A 13362-nucleotide genomic window follows, 5' to 3' on the forward strand; every position below is an offset into this window, starting at 1 on the left:
TGTTTCAACTTATCTAATTTTAAATCATTTAGCTATATATACATTTTTATTTAGAGACCTCAGGTGTCAATGTACATTTCAAAATCATAATGCTGAGAGTTTCATACTTACACAGAAAACTTTAATTTTATATAGCAAGACTAAGATATCAGAACTAGGATATGCTGAAAGAATCTAAATGATGCTAGAAAGCTTGCTATAGATGAACCTTTAAAAAAAATTAATGGATTCTTCAGATGTCAACATGTGTTTGCAAAAACGTGCAGTTTAAAGTTCAAGCCTGTCCAATGAAATCATGATGTTGACAAGCAGAAGAAGGCTCTGGTTCACATGCATCAACATAAAATCCTTAGCATGGTAAGACAGGGACTCGCATCATACCTGGCAGTGAAAGACATACTCGGGAGTGGTTTTTTTGTATTTCATATTCCACACAAGGGCTACTCCATCAGGCTCGTGAGGAGCATCTTCATTGTTGTTGTAAGAGGCAACCAGTAACTCTGGGTACTGGAAACAAAGAGAAATTGCATAAAAAAGGCACATGCATATGCAGGTTGCCTGAAACAATGAGGCACTCAGATAAATTAAAAATAAGCTACCAAGTAAACTTTATTTATAGGGAATATTATCAGACAGCTGTACCTACAGCAACAACTCCCAACATTCAACCAACACACAGGCTGCAACAGTTTTGCAACTCACGTTGTGCAGGACAGTGTTCCTTTACAATGCTTTCTGCACACAGAGCCAATGACGGCCCATTCTATATACACCTACAATCTACTGCAGCAGACAAGTGAAAAGAATGTCTGCCGAAGGTTTCTGCCAGAAAGATTTTAAGTTCTGTTACCTGAGATGACCAGTCCAAGCAACTAACAACCCGATGCTTTGACCAGCGCTCATCAAAAAACTGCCTGTTTAAGGACAGCTTAGCACCTGCCTGAATTTCTCTGAAAGAACAATTGAAGAGGGTAGATTTAGGATCACTTTCAGTAAGATTAAAACAGGCATAGCAGCAGCATATTGCAGACACTCCAGTATTACCCTTCTTTGTCTTCCAAGTCTCGGCCACTGTAGTCAAAGAAAATGTTAATTTGTTCAGAAAGAGCTCTTTCTACAATCCTCGTAGAGTGGTCGAAGAAGCTCAGAAATTCTTCAGAATGCAAAATCTGTTGCTTTTCTTCTTCTGTCAATTCATGAGGGGCAACTGGAGCAGAAAAGAGATTTGGAGTTTTAATTGATAGCCTATGAGAACACATTTCTTTTTAACGACAAAGCGATTTTAGAGTGAAAGATTAGATGATAGACAGGCACTACGATTGTAAAAGTTTAAAAGCCTTTAAACACTGCACAGAGAACTTTTAAAAATGTATTTTATGCCTTACTGCTTATATTTTATACATATCAAAGACAAGCATGGAGAAGTGAAATCTTAAGAACAAAGCAGAATTAAATTCACATCTGTACCTTCCTCCTCCTCCTCCTTTTTCAACGTTTTTTCTTCCTCAGGTTCAACTGGTGGTTTTTGGACAACCACATCATCTTCTTCATCCTCATCTAAAAGAAGCAGCTTGTCAATAACTATCGCACAAATGTATTTCAGGAAAACATACTGATGAAATGTCCAGATGAGGAACTGTGCCCATATGTACTCCACCTGAAGTAAATCTCTGGTTAGAATGCAACTGCTAGGAGAGGCACATGGAAACTAAACTAACAGGAAGAGACAGTAACCTGGAGGCAACGAATCCTGGTAATCTGCAGTAAAATCTTTTAACAATTTTGAACACATTTTCATTTGAAATTCATAAGCTCTGCATTTGTCATTTGAGACAGATCATGGAACCTTACAGTTGTTATTATATATAAAAATGCTACTGAATTAAAAAAATTACATGTCTGCCTAGACTCTGATAAACAACTATCAGGGCCTAATGGTTTTTCATTCATGAAAGATGGCTCAGATTAGGTTTCGGCATGCTAAGAGAGATTATATTTTATTTTCTATAATTCTAACTGCAAGCTTCGTTATCTATCATGTCTACCAATGAGCTTTTAAAGAGCAGAATGTGCTTTCCTTAATTGTAACAAATACCATAAAATTGCTGATATTCTGGAATACTGAGAAGGCCTATGACATTTTTCACATTATCAGGTTTTCGTTTTTCAATAGTATCAACCCCCCAAAAGGCGCTTTAAAAATGACTTCATGTTAAACAATATTCCTGCATTCTTTTTTTCAGCTTCCTAGAATAGGTTTGCCAAAAGAGTATTTTTCTACTATTACTACCACTGGTTAATCAGCTGTGTCATCTGCCTACAAGAGAATGGCGAGCAGGGCCCTACAAGTAGTGAGTTGGGATTTCAACAGGGGCTTGTTTGTGACAGCTATCCCTCTGACCCATGGTCAAAGTCACCTATTGGGGGGGGAGAGGACTCCCAGAGTGGCCACGAGATGGGAACCAGCTGCCGAGTTGTGGTCCCAGCAGCCAGGCCAGCTGACCAGACAGCAGCAACCAGATGGCACTGCTGGGATTGTCTCTCCCTCTCTGAGGTGGCAATGGGATGGCACAGCATTTTTCTGCCTGACTGCTTCCAATCATGCCTTTTCTCCAATGGCAAGCCTGTGCAATTACTAGCTCTCCAGGAGGTCTACAGACAAGCCTTTACCCTGCAAACAAAAATACAGCTTGTAGGCCCTACCAGCTGCCAAACCACACGCATAGTGATAGGTTGAAGCAAGAGCTGAGGAGAGAAATCTTTCTAACTCTAGTTTAGTCAATAAAAATATATATCTGTACCTGAAGGAACAAATGCTTTAAATGACACTATATAAGGCACACAATAATACAAACTCCAACTTAATCAAAATGATAATGACGTATGCCAATCCCACATTATATGAAATTGAGCGATTTTTACGTTCTGACAAGTTTACAGAACTAGGATAAATGGCATGAATGATTTCAATATATGCTCATACTTCTGAACCAAATGGTGAAGGTTAAAATCTTTCCTTTCAAGGGCCTCAATCAGCCACAAAGGAAAACAGTAATCACTGTCTTTTCAGCCGGCCCAACCGCATTTGTCAGCCCTTTCTCCGTCAATGCAGCCGGAGCAATCAACCTGCCAAACATTCAGAATGGAAAAACAATCTGAAAATACAGGGTATAATGCACCTGCCAGTGAAAATGGCCATTTCAAGAAAAGCTAGTGATCTCAGTGACCCTGCTGAGGAGGCGGTGGTGCAAAGGGGAAAGAACGCGTAAAAGAATTCTTAGTGATCTCCACTCTCTTGCACATTGACATTTCCTTACAAAGCATGCCAATTACAGCTTTTGTGCTGCTTAAAAAAATGAAAGCTTTTTTGGGCAAAATAAGCACATAGAGAAACAGAAAAAGACACTGCTCCTTTTTTAGAAGAATTTGTACATACAATGGACTATTAATCAGAAAACTGGAGAATGGAGAGATTCTATGCCATGTGCCCCAAACATGAGACTGGGTTCCTCCCACCCCCACCACTGGAATAAAGAAAATTTATAAATACTTAATTTTCATTTAATAGATGAGGGACTGTGAATAGTAAATTACAAGGCAATGACTAGATTAAAGAATTTAGTTAAATTAAGTGTGGACTTTCTCTTTGTATGGAGACTTGCTGCAGGAAACAACACTACAGAGACTTCAAAGCATGAATTCCCCGTGTCCTTTAAAAGTGTTTCAAGCTCACATGCCGTAAAATTAAAAATTAAATCCCAGCTCTGCCACACCATTCTGATTCTGAGTACCATTTTCACTGACAGAAGTCAAAGGCAGATGGTCGACCCTTTCGTGCCTAAGCGACCTCCTCATCTACATATATTACGGAGGAAAGATCCAGTAGTCAGTGGCCCCTCCCCCTCCACATTTTCAATGTAGATGGCACATATTATGCAAACCAGGTCCAAATTCCTTCTTGTGTTATACTCTGCTTGCTGTCAGTGTGCAGGAATTACTGCTGCTGCAGATGAACACTAGACATGTTATAGCAGCAATTACTTAAATATACATTAGAAGCACTGGAGCAGTTTCTCATCTGTTTAAGACACCTTATTTTCAGATGCATGCATTATGCCACCAAACAGATGACAGGGAACTTCAACCCTATTATGGTTATATTTGATCACTTAATAGTATACTAGAAACAAAATCAATACAACCAAGTGTATATCCAGAAGACCATCATCCCAGAGTAACAGATGCTGTATTTTACCTCAACCTGTTTTTGTCACACATTAAGTGAAGATAATGACAAACAGAAATTTATGTGATCACATTCGTGCCTTGTTCTGGCACCGTCCACCATTTTGGATTTCGTCAAATTGTTTTGTCCTGTACAACATTCTGTAAAAAGTAGATCTTTCTTAAAATTTCTTTCTCAGACACAAGATCAATCCTATGCTCCTTTCATTTTACTGTTTTTGCTACTACAAATTTATCTTCTCTGGTTCTCCTCTTTCCCCATCAACTCTAAAAATTTGTTACCAAAGTGATCGATCTTTTTTATTATTCAGACCACACTGCAGCCCCTCAATTGCTATATCAGCTTCCTGCCATCTCTAGCATCCAACACAAACCCATTGCTCTTATTTTCAAAGTTTACCTTCTAAATAAGGGACTTGTCTCAACTGCTCCTCACTTGGACCATAACCCTTACTATTCCAGTTCTTAAATAAGCCTGTCCTCTGTCACAGCATCCATTACATTTTTATAGTGCTCCAGAACATCTATGTTATTCTTCCATTCATTAATCCCTCAAATACTACTTCCAAATACATCTCTTTTATGAATCCTTTGGATCAATATACTGCCCTCCAGCTCTGCTGATACTAAGCCAACAGATTGTATACGTAAAAAACGAAACACAGGTTCTCCTTCTCACTGTCCTCACTTCCACATTCCCAAGTTACTCTCTTTCCATCCCAAATCTTCGTCTAGGAACTCTTAGGGCACAAAAAAACACTGCCTTTTTGTTTTTCCCTCAAAAAAGCATCAGTCGGATGTATGAATAAAACTGACCACCAGCAGTATACATGCCCCCAAAACAATTTGTCTTAGAAGGCAACACTCCCCCTTTCCCTTTCTCTTCACTCTCCTCTAATCTCCAAAGTCTCCTGTTATTTTAAGAGCTAGCTTCTGCAAAAGCAGTAGCACATGATAATCTATGAATTAAAATTAGTTGAACCAAATGAAGCAGAACATTCAGTACCTACTAAATGAGAAGAAGGACAGCTACACCAGTTATGGATTATGTAACAGACAATCTTCTTGAGAATATGATGTTTCAAGCCTTACCTCTTTCATTAACTTCAACTTGCTTGTTATTCTGCATCAAAGTCTTATACCAGCATTGCACAAATGCATATTTATTTCACAAGCTGAGATCTAACAGTAAAAACTTAATAGCCACAGAAAAACATAACAATGAGGAGCAGAACTGTTGTGTCAAATCTTTTAGTGATAAATATTCATTGCAATATTCTAAATGGTTAACTCTGCCTCTCCCCTCTTTTTCGGACAGAGAATCTAAGGTTATAAGGAAGTGCTAAAGACAGCATAAAAGTAGCAGTTACTTCTGAAATACCAAATCCCTTGTCAATGAATTGTATATCCAAGTTTAATGAACCAGTGTATTTTTATGTTACGTTAACATCAAAATTGTGATGTATTTTGGAGAGATGGAAAGAAAAGCATGACTCTAAATTAGACAGAACCCAGCAATAACACTAGAGAATGAAGTTCCAGTTGTCTGTGTAATCTGTTGCTGCGGAGTAGGTTAATCAAAGTTAAATCATCTGTGAAATAGGTGGCTTTTGTTAAGCTGAAGGTGTCATCAGATCACATTTGTTATCTGTATTTCATGCTACATTTTAGGCAGGTAGAAAGTAAAAATATTCCTCAAAACAATACTGCTATAAGGCACTGTTATACTACTCATAGTACTGTTTTTAATACACAAGTATGTTGGAAACCCACATATTGAATTTTAATTCATGAGACATGAAATTTGACCATATCAAAGGATTATCTCACTCATGACAATACAATTCAAATTTACCAATAGACTTCTGCTTCCTACAGATATAGAGAGGAGCATTATTTGCTTTTCTCTTGTTGCTCATCTTTCTAAATGTCCTAGATATCAAAGTGCTGACAGTGACACCTATCAGTAACACTGCAAGGCAACAACTACAGGCTTTCATTCAATAGAGGCTAACTGACTGTTACTGATATCAGTGAATAACTGGTGGGCAATCTGAAATCACCTTGAATTCCCCAAAGGTACATATCAACATCTAAATGACTAGTAACAACATTAACCTGGACACTTCTGTGTATTTTTCAGTTGAAGGGAAATTGCATAAAGAATAGACTAGAACAAGTGAACACTGCAGCCCTGTATCTTAGGCTTGTCCCCACTATATTTCAGTAGAATATCTCACAGACTTAAGGGGAAAAAGTGTTTTTCTTTTGTTTTCTCTTTGAGAATATTTGTCCATATCCTCAGAAAACTACATGTTATTCAGAGTGTACAACTGGAAAGAATACCTACACATTTCTGTTAACACACAATATTCTGCCTAGAAATATTGTTTTGCTATGGGAGCACTCTGAAAAATTCAGACGGACAGACAACGTTAAGAACATAAGTACTGTCATACTGGGCTAGACCAATACCGCATCTGCCCAATATTCTGCCTCCAACAGTGTCCAGAAATGGATACTTGAACATGTCTACGGAAAAGGCAATTATGGACCTATTTCTCTCCAGCTGTTCATTTCCGGTATCCAATAGACAGACTGGGAACACCAAGCATGAGATGATCACTTCTGAACCTATTCTCTCACACTTTCTAATAATCGCCAGATCCAAGAAAGAAATGTATTCTTAGTTTAGTAACCAATTTCTCAAGTTTATTTTGCACTGGTGTGTTAAAACATACTGTACACCCTTGTGATTCAAGCATGCTTCCTAAGGACCACAAATGGAATGTGGCACTAAGAATGACATCCAGAGAGTTCTTTTCTAAAGACACAGGACTATGTCTACACTGTAAGAGAGTAAACATTAAGACTACTTTACCTTAGGATAATTTTGGTGTCTAGATTCAAAACTAATTTAACTAGATTCCACTTGATAATAAACAATTATTCTTGGTATTCATATACACAGATTAGTAAATGATTTACACAAGTAGGGTCTGCTTGTCTGTGATTGCGAAAACTATTATCATGGAATTAAGCCCACCCTATTAAACAAAACTCCGGGAGGAAGTGGAAGACAGGAGGGCCTGGCGTGCTCTGGTCCATGGGGTCACGAAGAGTTGGACACGACTAAACGACTAAACAACAACAATAATTAAACAAAAAAGGCTGCCAGGAGGCATCAGTAAAGAAGCAGATAGCACATACTTTTCAATGAAAGCTCTGTAACTACAGAAACTGTGAAAGTGAAGACTCACCAGGATTCTATTTCCTAGTCTCTTTCTAAAAAATCAAGGTAGTGTTCTATTTAATGAGAATCATATAATCTCAGGCAAATTCTATGTGACTGCAAAGAACACACATTGAAAAGGACTGCAAAATCTACCAATGAATGTTATTGTGGCCTGTATTACAAGAGTTTCATTAGAGTTAAATTATGCATTTTGAGTTATTGACCAAAACTTGTTGTGAAGCTAAACCCATGCAACTTGGAAGTTGCACAAGAAGTTGTGAAATTCTTGTCAAGGCAGAAATTGTATTTATTTAGCCATTCCAAAGGCACAGTTCCATAGCAACGTGCACAATCAACTGCACAATCAGACATTCGATGTGGACTACTTGGGTGCAATTCTGTGCAAATTTCCACAGGTATAACTTCATGCTATGTGAAGTGCAACAGGATTTCAGCCATTATGTTAAAGCTAACATAGTATAAATTTATTTAATGTTTCTATTAATCCTTCCAGATGGTCAAATATTGTAGAACAAAATCTGTAAGAGTCACAAGGTATTCACCAAGGTATCCGTCTCAGGAATATTTTGGTCACTAAACTTCAGAGATTTTAAAATGTTTTTTAAAATGTCTCAAACTTGTTTTTAATCTTGATATTAATTTTGATATATGTTTAGTTGTTTTTTTAAAGATGGTATTGTAAAACTGTTCATTGTTGTACAGTTTTAGCCGTTGTGTGCCACCTTAGATCCCCTGGGAGGAGAAAGGTGACAAGACGGAAGTGCTGTTAGTGGGTGCTTCGCCGGACAGGTTGGAGGGCCACTTCCCTGTCCTGAATGGGGTTACACTCCCCCTAAGGGACAGGATCCGCAGCTTGGGGGTGCTCCTGGACCCCAGTCTAACACTGGAAGTCCAGGTGGACTCGGTGGCCAGGGGCGCCTGCGGAAACTATACCAGCTACGGCCCTACCTGGACGAGCGGAGTCTCATGGCAGTTACACATGCACTGGTAACATCTCGTATTGATTATTGCAATGCGCTCTACGTGGGGCTGCCTTTGAAGACGGTCCGGCGACTGCAACTGGTCCAGAATCGAGCTGCGCGGCTGGTGAGTGGTGGGGCCGCCAGAGAGCACATCAAGCCGATTCTGTATAATTTACACTGGTTACCAGTTGCTGTCCGGGCCCAATTCAAAGTGCTTGTTTTGACATATAAAGCCCTAAACGGCTTGGGCCCTGGATACTTGAAGGACCGCCTCCTTCCATATGAGCCTACCAGGCTGTTAAGATCTAGCCAGGGGGCCCTTTTGAAAGAGCCATCCCTCAAGGAGGTAAGAGGGATGGCTTGTAGACAAAGGGCCTTCTCGGCAGCTGCCCCCAGACTATGGAACGCCCTCCCAACTGAAATTCGCCTGGCGCCGACACTGATGATATTTCGGCGCCAGGTCAAAACCTTCCTGTTCCAGAAGGCTTTTAATTGAAATAACATTAACTGTGAGTCTTAATGATGGCAATTTTAATTGTATTTTTTAATTGTATTTTAATTGTATTTTAACTGTATTTTAATCATTTTATTTTATTGCATTGAATTTTAATTGTTGTAAGCCGCCCAGAGACCTTTGGGTAGAGTGGGCGGCATATAAATTAAATAAATAAATAAATAAATATAAATAAAATAAAAGTTGCTATTAAATTTTCATTTAAAAAAAACTACCTCTAGCAATACCAATATTCACATTGTAAAAAACAACAACAAACACAGAAGTGTTTTTATTACTCAGTATTTTATACGGAGGCTATTTAACCACGTTTCCTTAATTCCTTTTATTCTTAGTGACCCTGGAAGTTATTTGAACTGAAAGGTAGGACACCAAAATTTTTAGACTGAATATCACATGCCTTGCATACAGCTAGCAAATGAACTTTCTTCTGGCCCTCACCTTCTTACAGCAGCCTATTACAAGGCCTGAAACAAAATTAAAAATACACATATAGAAGAAACAGAGTGTGCAGCTACAGTTGCTTTGTTTCATTTTTTGCTGTTGTATTTCCCAGTGTAAAAAAAGAAAATAAAGCCACTGTCCATTTTAGCATGCATCTTGACTGATTCTTTGCCAAAGACATTATAACAAAGCCTCTGTTTTAAAAAAGCTGTGGTCACTGCGAATGGCTCTCCCTGCCATGCCCATATCTTCTGGGCACTATAGGCGCAACCAGCTCCACGGTTTAGCTTACTCTAGAAGGAAATAATTTTCATTTGACAAAACAAGGAACATTACCAAAACAGACAGTTAAGAGTCAGACAATTTAAGGAACAAATAAACATCCTATCAAACCCAAAAGTCAGCTACAATAGTAGTAATTTCTCACCTTGCATGTTTGTATTTTTACAAAGTACCTTTTGAACTTGTTTCTCACCATCAAACACATCTCATTCTTTTCATGAAGCATATTTAAAACAAAGGAAGAATAGCAGGAAAATTTATACAGTATTCACCTTCTTTTGGCTGAGTCAGAACTGGTGTTTGAGTCTCCTTGGTGTACGTGACCATTTCTCGAGGAGGGAAATCAACCTGTGTAATTTTGGACATTGCCAATTTAATGGGCCCCCGTCTAAGGAAAAGAAAAGAAATTGTTGGAAATCATGTATTTAAATACAATCTCTAATTTTTTTTACTTTGTACGGGATAATCATGTATGAAACTAGACAATGGCTGAAATCTTGTTGATTTGATTGTTGGTGGTGATTTTAAAAAATTAGTCTGTCTCCAGTCCTGTGGTCCCAACTGCTTCCCTATGATGGAAGGGATCCCAAGGGAATCCTGGAACCTATGGGGAATAGGAGTGAATTGGAAATTTAAAATAAAACCTGATGACATCACCAGTTTTACACTGTGTAAGTAAAGCAACAGGATTTCAGTCAATGTATCATTCCATACAAAGTTTAATACTCAAAATATCAGTGAATACTACATATTTTTATTTTTTTAAAAACCCAAACAGTGAGGAGATTCTTGTTATACTGCTCTTTCACATAACAGGCACTACTGGATTTTGAAGAATTTAAAATAATGAATACAGTAAGTCAGATCTAGAGTTGTTCAGAATGGAAGTTTGCAAATGGGATAACTTCCACAGGTGTGTGTATGGGGGGCTCTGTGTAAATATCCTTTAGCCCCCAGAAATCTACTCAGAGGGACTGGGACATTGTTCAGAAGAGTGTGTAATGTGGCTTGGGAACTAATGTGAGAGGAGGAAGAAATGAAAATGGCCACTCCTCCTTTTTCTTCCAGGAGGGAGCTGCCACTGTAACCCAGTTCCTTCTATTAAAGGAAGAAGCTCTTCAGTCGGTGAAGGGGCAAGTGTGGGTCCAATCCAAAGTCTGAATTCTGTGAAACCACCACATGACTGCTATTTAACTTGAAAGAATGTATGTTACAATGTTGAAATAATCTGTATTTAAGAAAATCAATACTGTATGTAGAAATGTTTGCAATCAAAGATTGGCAAGATTCCCCGGAGATCTTTCATCTAGACTGGCTCCTAAAGTGGTATGTGTATAAATGTGGAGAAATCCTAAGGAGATGGTAAGACTGATATTTTCACTGACATATACTTTTACCAGTTTAAACCAACAGAACTATATTATTTTAATTTAAACTATTTTTTTACTACAGTTTGCGTTTATTTTTAATTTTAAAATACAAATTGACTGTATGTGCATATGCTGTATGGAGCTTGAATTATTGTAAATAAGAGGTAAGAAACATCAGGGTTTTGAAAAAATTAGAAAGGACATATATGATGCTAGGGAAAAGTCTGGAACTAACTAATTTGAATATGTATATGATATTTTTCCCAGTAAATGCCTGAGTATAAGCAAAATGGACTTAGGCTATCCTGCAGCTGTGATCTATTTTTTTAAAAAGTGCAATGGAAGCAAAACTCATAATCACCAATTGTCTTTTTCCCTACAGCATTATCCTTCTTAAGTGCTCAAAGTAATTCAACTTTGTTATCTCAAAAATCTTTGAAGGGGCCAGTATCATCCCTATATTACAGGTATGCAGACTTAGGTAAATGATTAACAATTAATCTCTTGCCATAAATACATAAAAATATAGGAAGTTATTTTTAAAATCCAAGAAAAAGCATTTAGTAAGTTAGCAAACCAGCAATCTTTAGAAGATTAGTTAAAATTAGTTGTATTAAGAATTAAAGCTCAGAAGCAGCATTCTAAAAGTGTACATATCTGGAATGCAAACTCATAATATTTATTCAGCTGTGTATTGACCAGCTGTTTCCAGAAGCATTAACATATAGTTTTAGGAGTATGTGTAGATACTGTTGTCAGTCAGTGTGGGCATCATTTAAGTACTCACAACAAATATGATTATTTTTTACAATCTCACTTAGGTAACATAAAAATAATCATTACACAAATACGGAAGATAAAAAAAATCTCTGCTATACCCCAGATCGGAATCAGAGTGGAGCTGGAGAACTGATGGATCAGTATCCCAATGCAGCGTCCTGACACAAAAGTTTGAAGAACAAGCATGCAGCATTAGCAAAAAAAGGCCAGAGATTAGTGAAGCAAGGCAGTCTATAAAATGTTAAAGCTATTTTATATTACAGTCTTACATGGCTTCAGAGATAAAACACAAAACATATCCGTTAGTGAAAACTGGGTAGACATTCAGAACTGCATCAAAATGTGAAATAAATACATATATCAGTTAAAATGGAAACAGACAACTTTTAGCAATTAGCAGGACTATAATATTCTGCTGACCAATCCATTAGATCATTTTATTAAAATCTTTTCATTATTTTAAAGTGCAACCTCTATGAAACTGGCAAAAAGGTTTTTGTTTTTAAGTGAAGTTTAATATGAATTAAAAAAAACTTAACAAGCCTACAGTCTTACAAAATAACCCGCTCCCTTCTATACAGAAAGGAATACCAAGTTTTGAGGGCTTGTCATAAACAAAGAAATCTCAAAGAACAACCAGAAAAGAGTTTAACCCACTGACAAATTGGTTACACAGATTTAGCCATGCCATGTGATCTGTCTATTAATGTATTGTACTCCTGCCCCAAGCATTCAATATGTCCAGGAAATTGTCATATTGGTAAAGGAAATGAGTCAACACATAAGCCTTTAGTACAAAAAAAGGTGCTTTTCCACTGGGACATACTACTGGCTAGTGTTTCCAAGATGTGACATTGCTATAATTATGGGTTAAGCACTGCCTTGGGCTTATGCCATTTAATTTAAAGTCAACTCTAGACAGTCACAGTGTTATAGCAAGCCACAAGCCAAGCAACCTCATTCTCAAATATTCAGAAGTCTTAGTGAATCTGAAATATACATCCTGGGGGAAAAACCCAATTAACAGGGCCACCCCACTGGAAATGGTTTCAATGGCTTCCTGGTATCTTCACTGAATAGCAACTTTAAGTTAACAAAAGAATCCAAACAATAAAAAAACAAAAACAAAACAATGTGACCTACCAAAACAAATTACAGTAGTAGTTTTAACCTGTATAAGCTTTATTTTATATATGTTAGTCCTGTGTTCTGCTGATAAGAGCTAGAAAAACCAAAGGAAAGAAAACTTAAATAAACATACATCTGCAAAATTTAGTAACCATTTTAGTTTACATTTTATTGATGGAGCTGGAATCAACAGCCCCAGCATTACTTAGGAGGGCTGTGGATGGAGGAGTTGCCATCATTCATAAGGACTCCATCTTTCTCACAAGGAAACCTATCCATCCTGGCACCAGTTCTGAGGGCCTGAACCTTGTGCTAGGCCAAAGAAACAGAACAGGGTTGCTGCTGATATGCTGTCCACCTCACAGCCCAGCAGCCTCCCTG

General features: G+C 37.7%; 1 protein-coding gene across 4 annotated transcripts in view; it reads right to left on the minus strand.

The window, feature by feature from the left end:
• DYNC1I2 (dynein cytoplasmic 1 intermediate chain 2) overlaps positions 1–13362 on the minus strand; it is a 45450-nt gene that overhangs the window by 8952 nt on the left and 23136 nt on the right. For 2 of the 4 annotated variants that reach the window (XM_020806676.3, XM_020806675.3), the window contains exons 5-10: positions 11952–12011; positions 9976–10091; positions 1468–1557; positions 1045–1207; positions 851–950; positions 382–507 (exon numbers count right to left, since the gene is read on the minus strand). In XM_020806676.3, coding sequence (XP_020662335.1) covers positions 382–507; positions 851–950; positions 1045–1207; positions 1468–1557; positions 9976–10091; positions 11952–12011 — 655 coding nt within the window. The remainder of the gene's footprint in view (positions 1–381; positions 508–850; positions 951–1044; positions 1208–1467; positions 1558–9975; positions 10092–11951; positions 12012–13362) is intronic. The other 2 variants (XM_020806679.3, XM_020806678.3) reach the window with 1 other exon arrangement.

The sequence above is a fragment of the Pogona vitticeps genome, chromosome 1 (assembly GCF_051106095.1).
Source record: "Pogona vitticeps strain Pit_001003342236 chromosome 1, PviZW2.1, whole genome shotgun sequence".
In the NCBI taxonomy this organism is placed as follows: domain Eukaryota; kingdom Metazoa; phylum Chordata; class Lepidosauria; order Squamata; family Agamidae; genus Pogona; species Pogona vitticeps.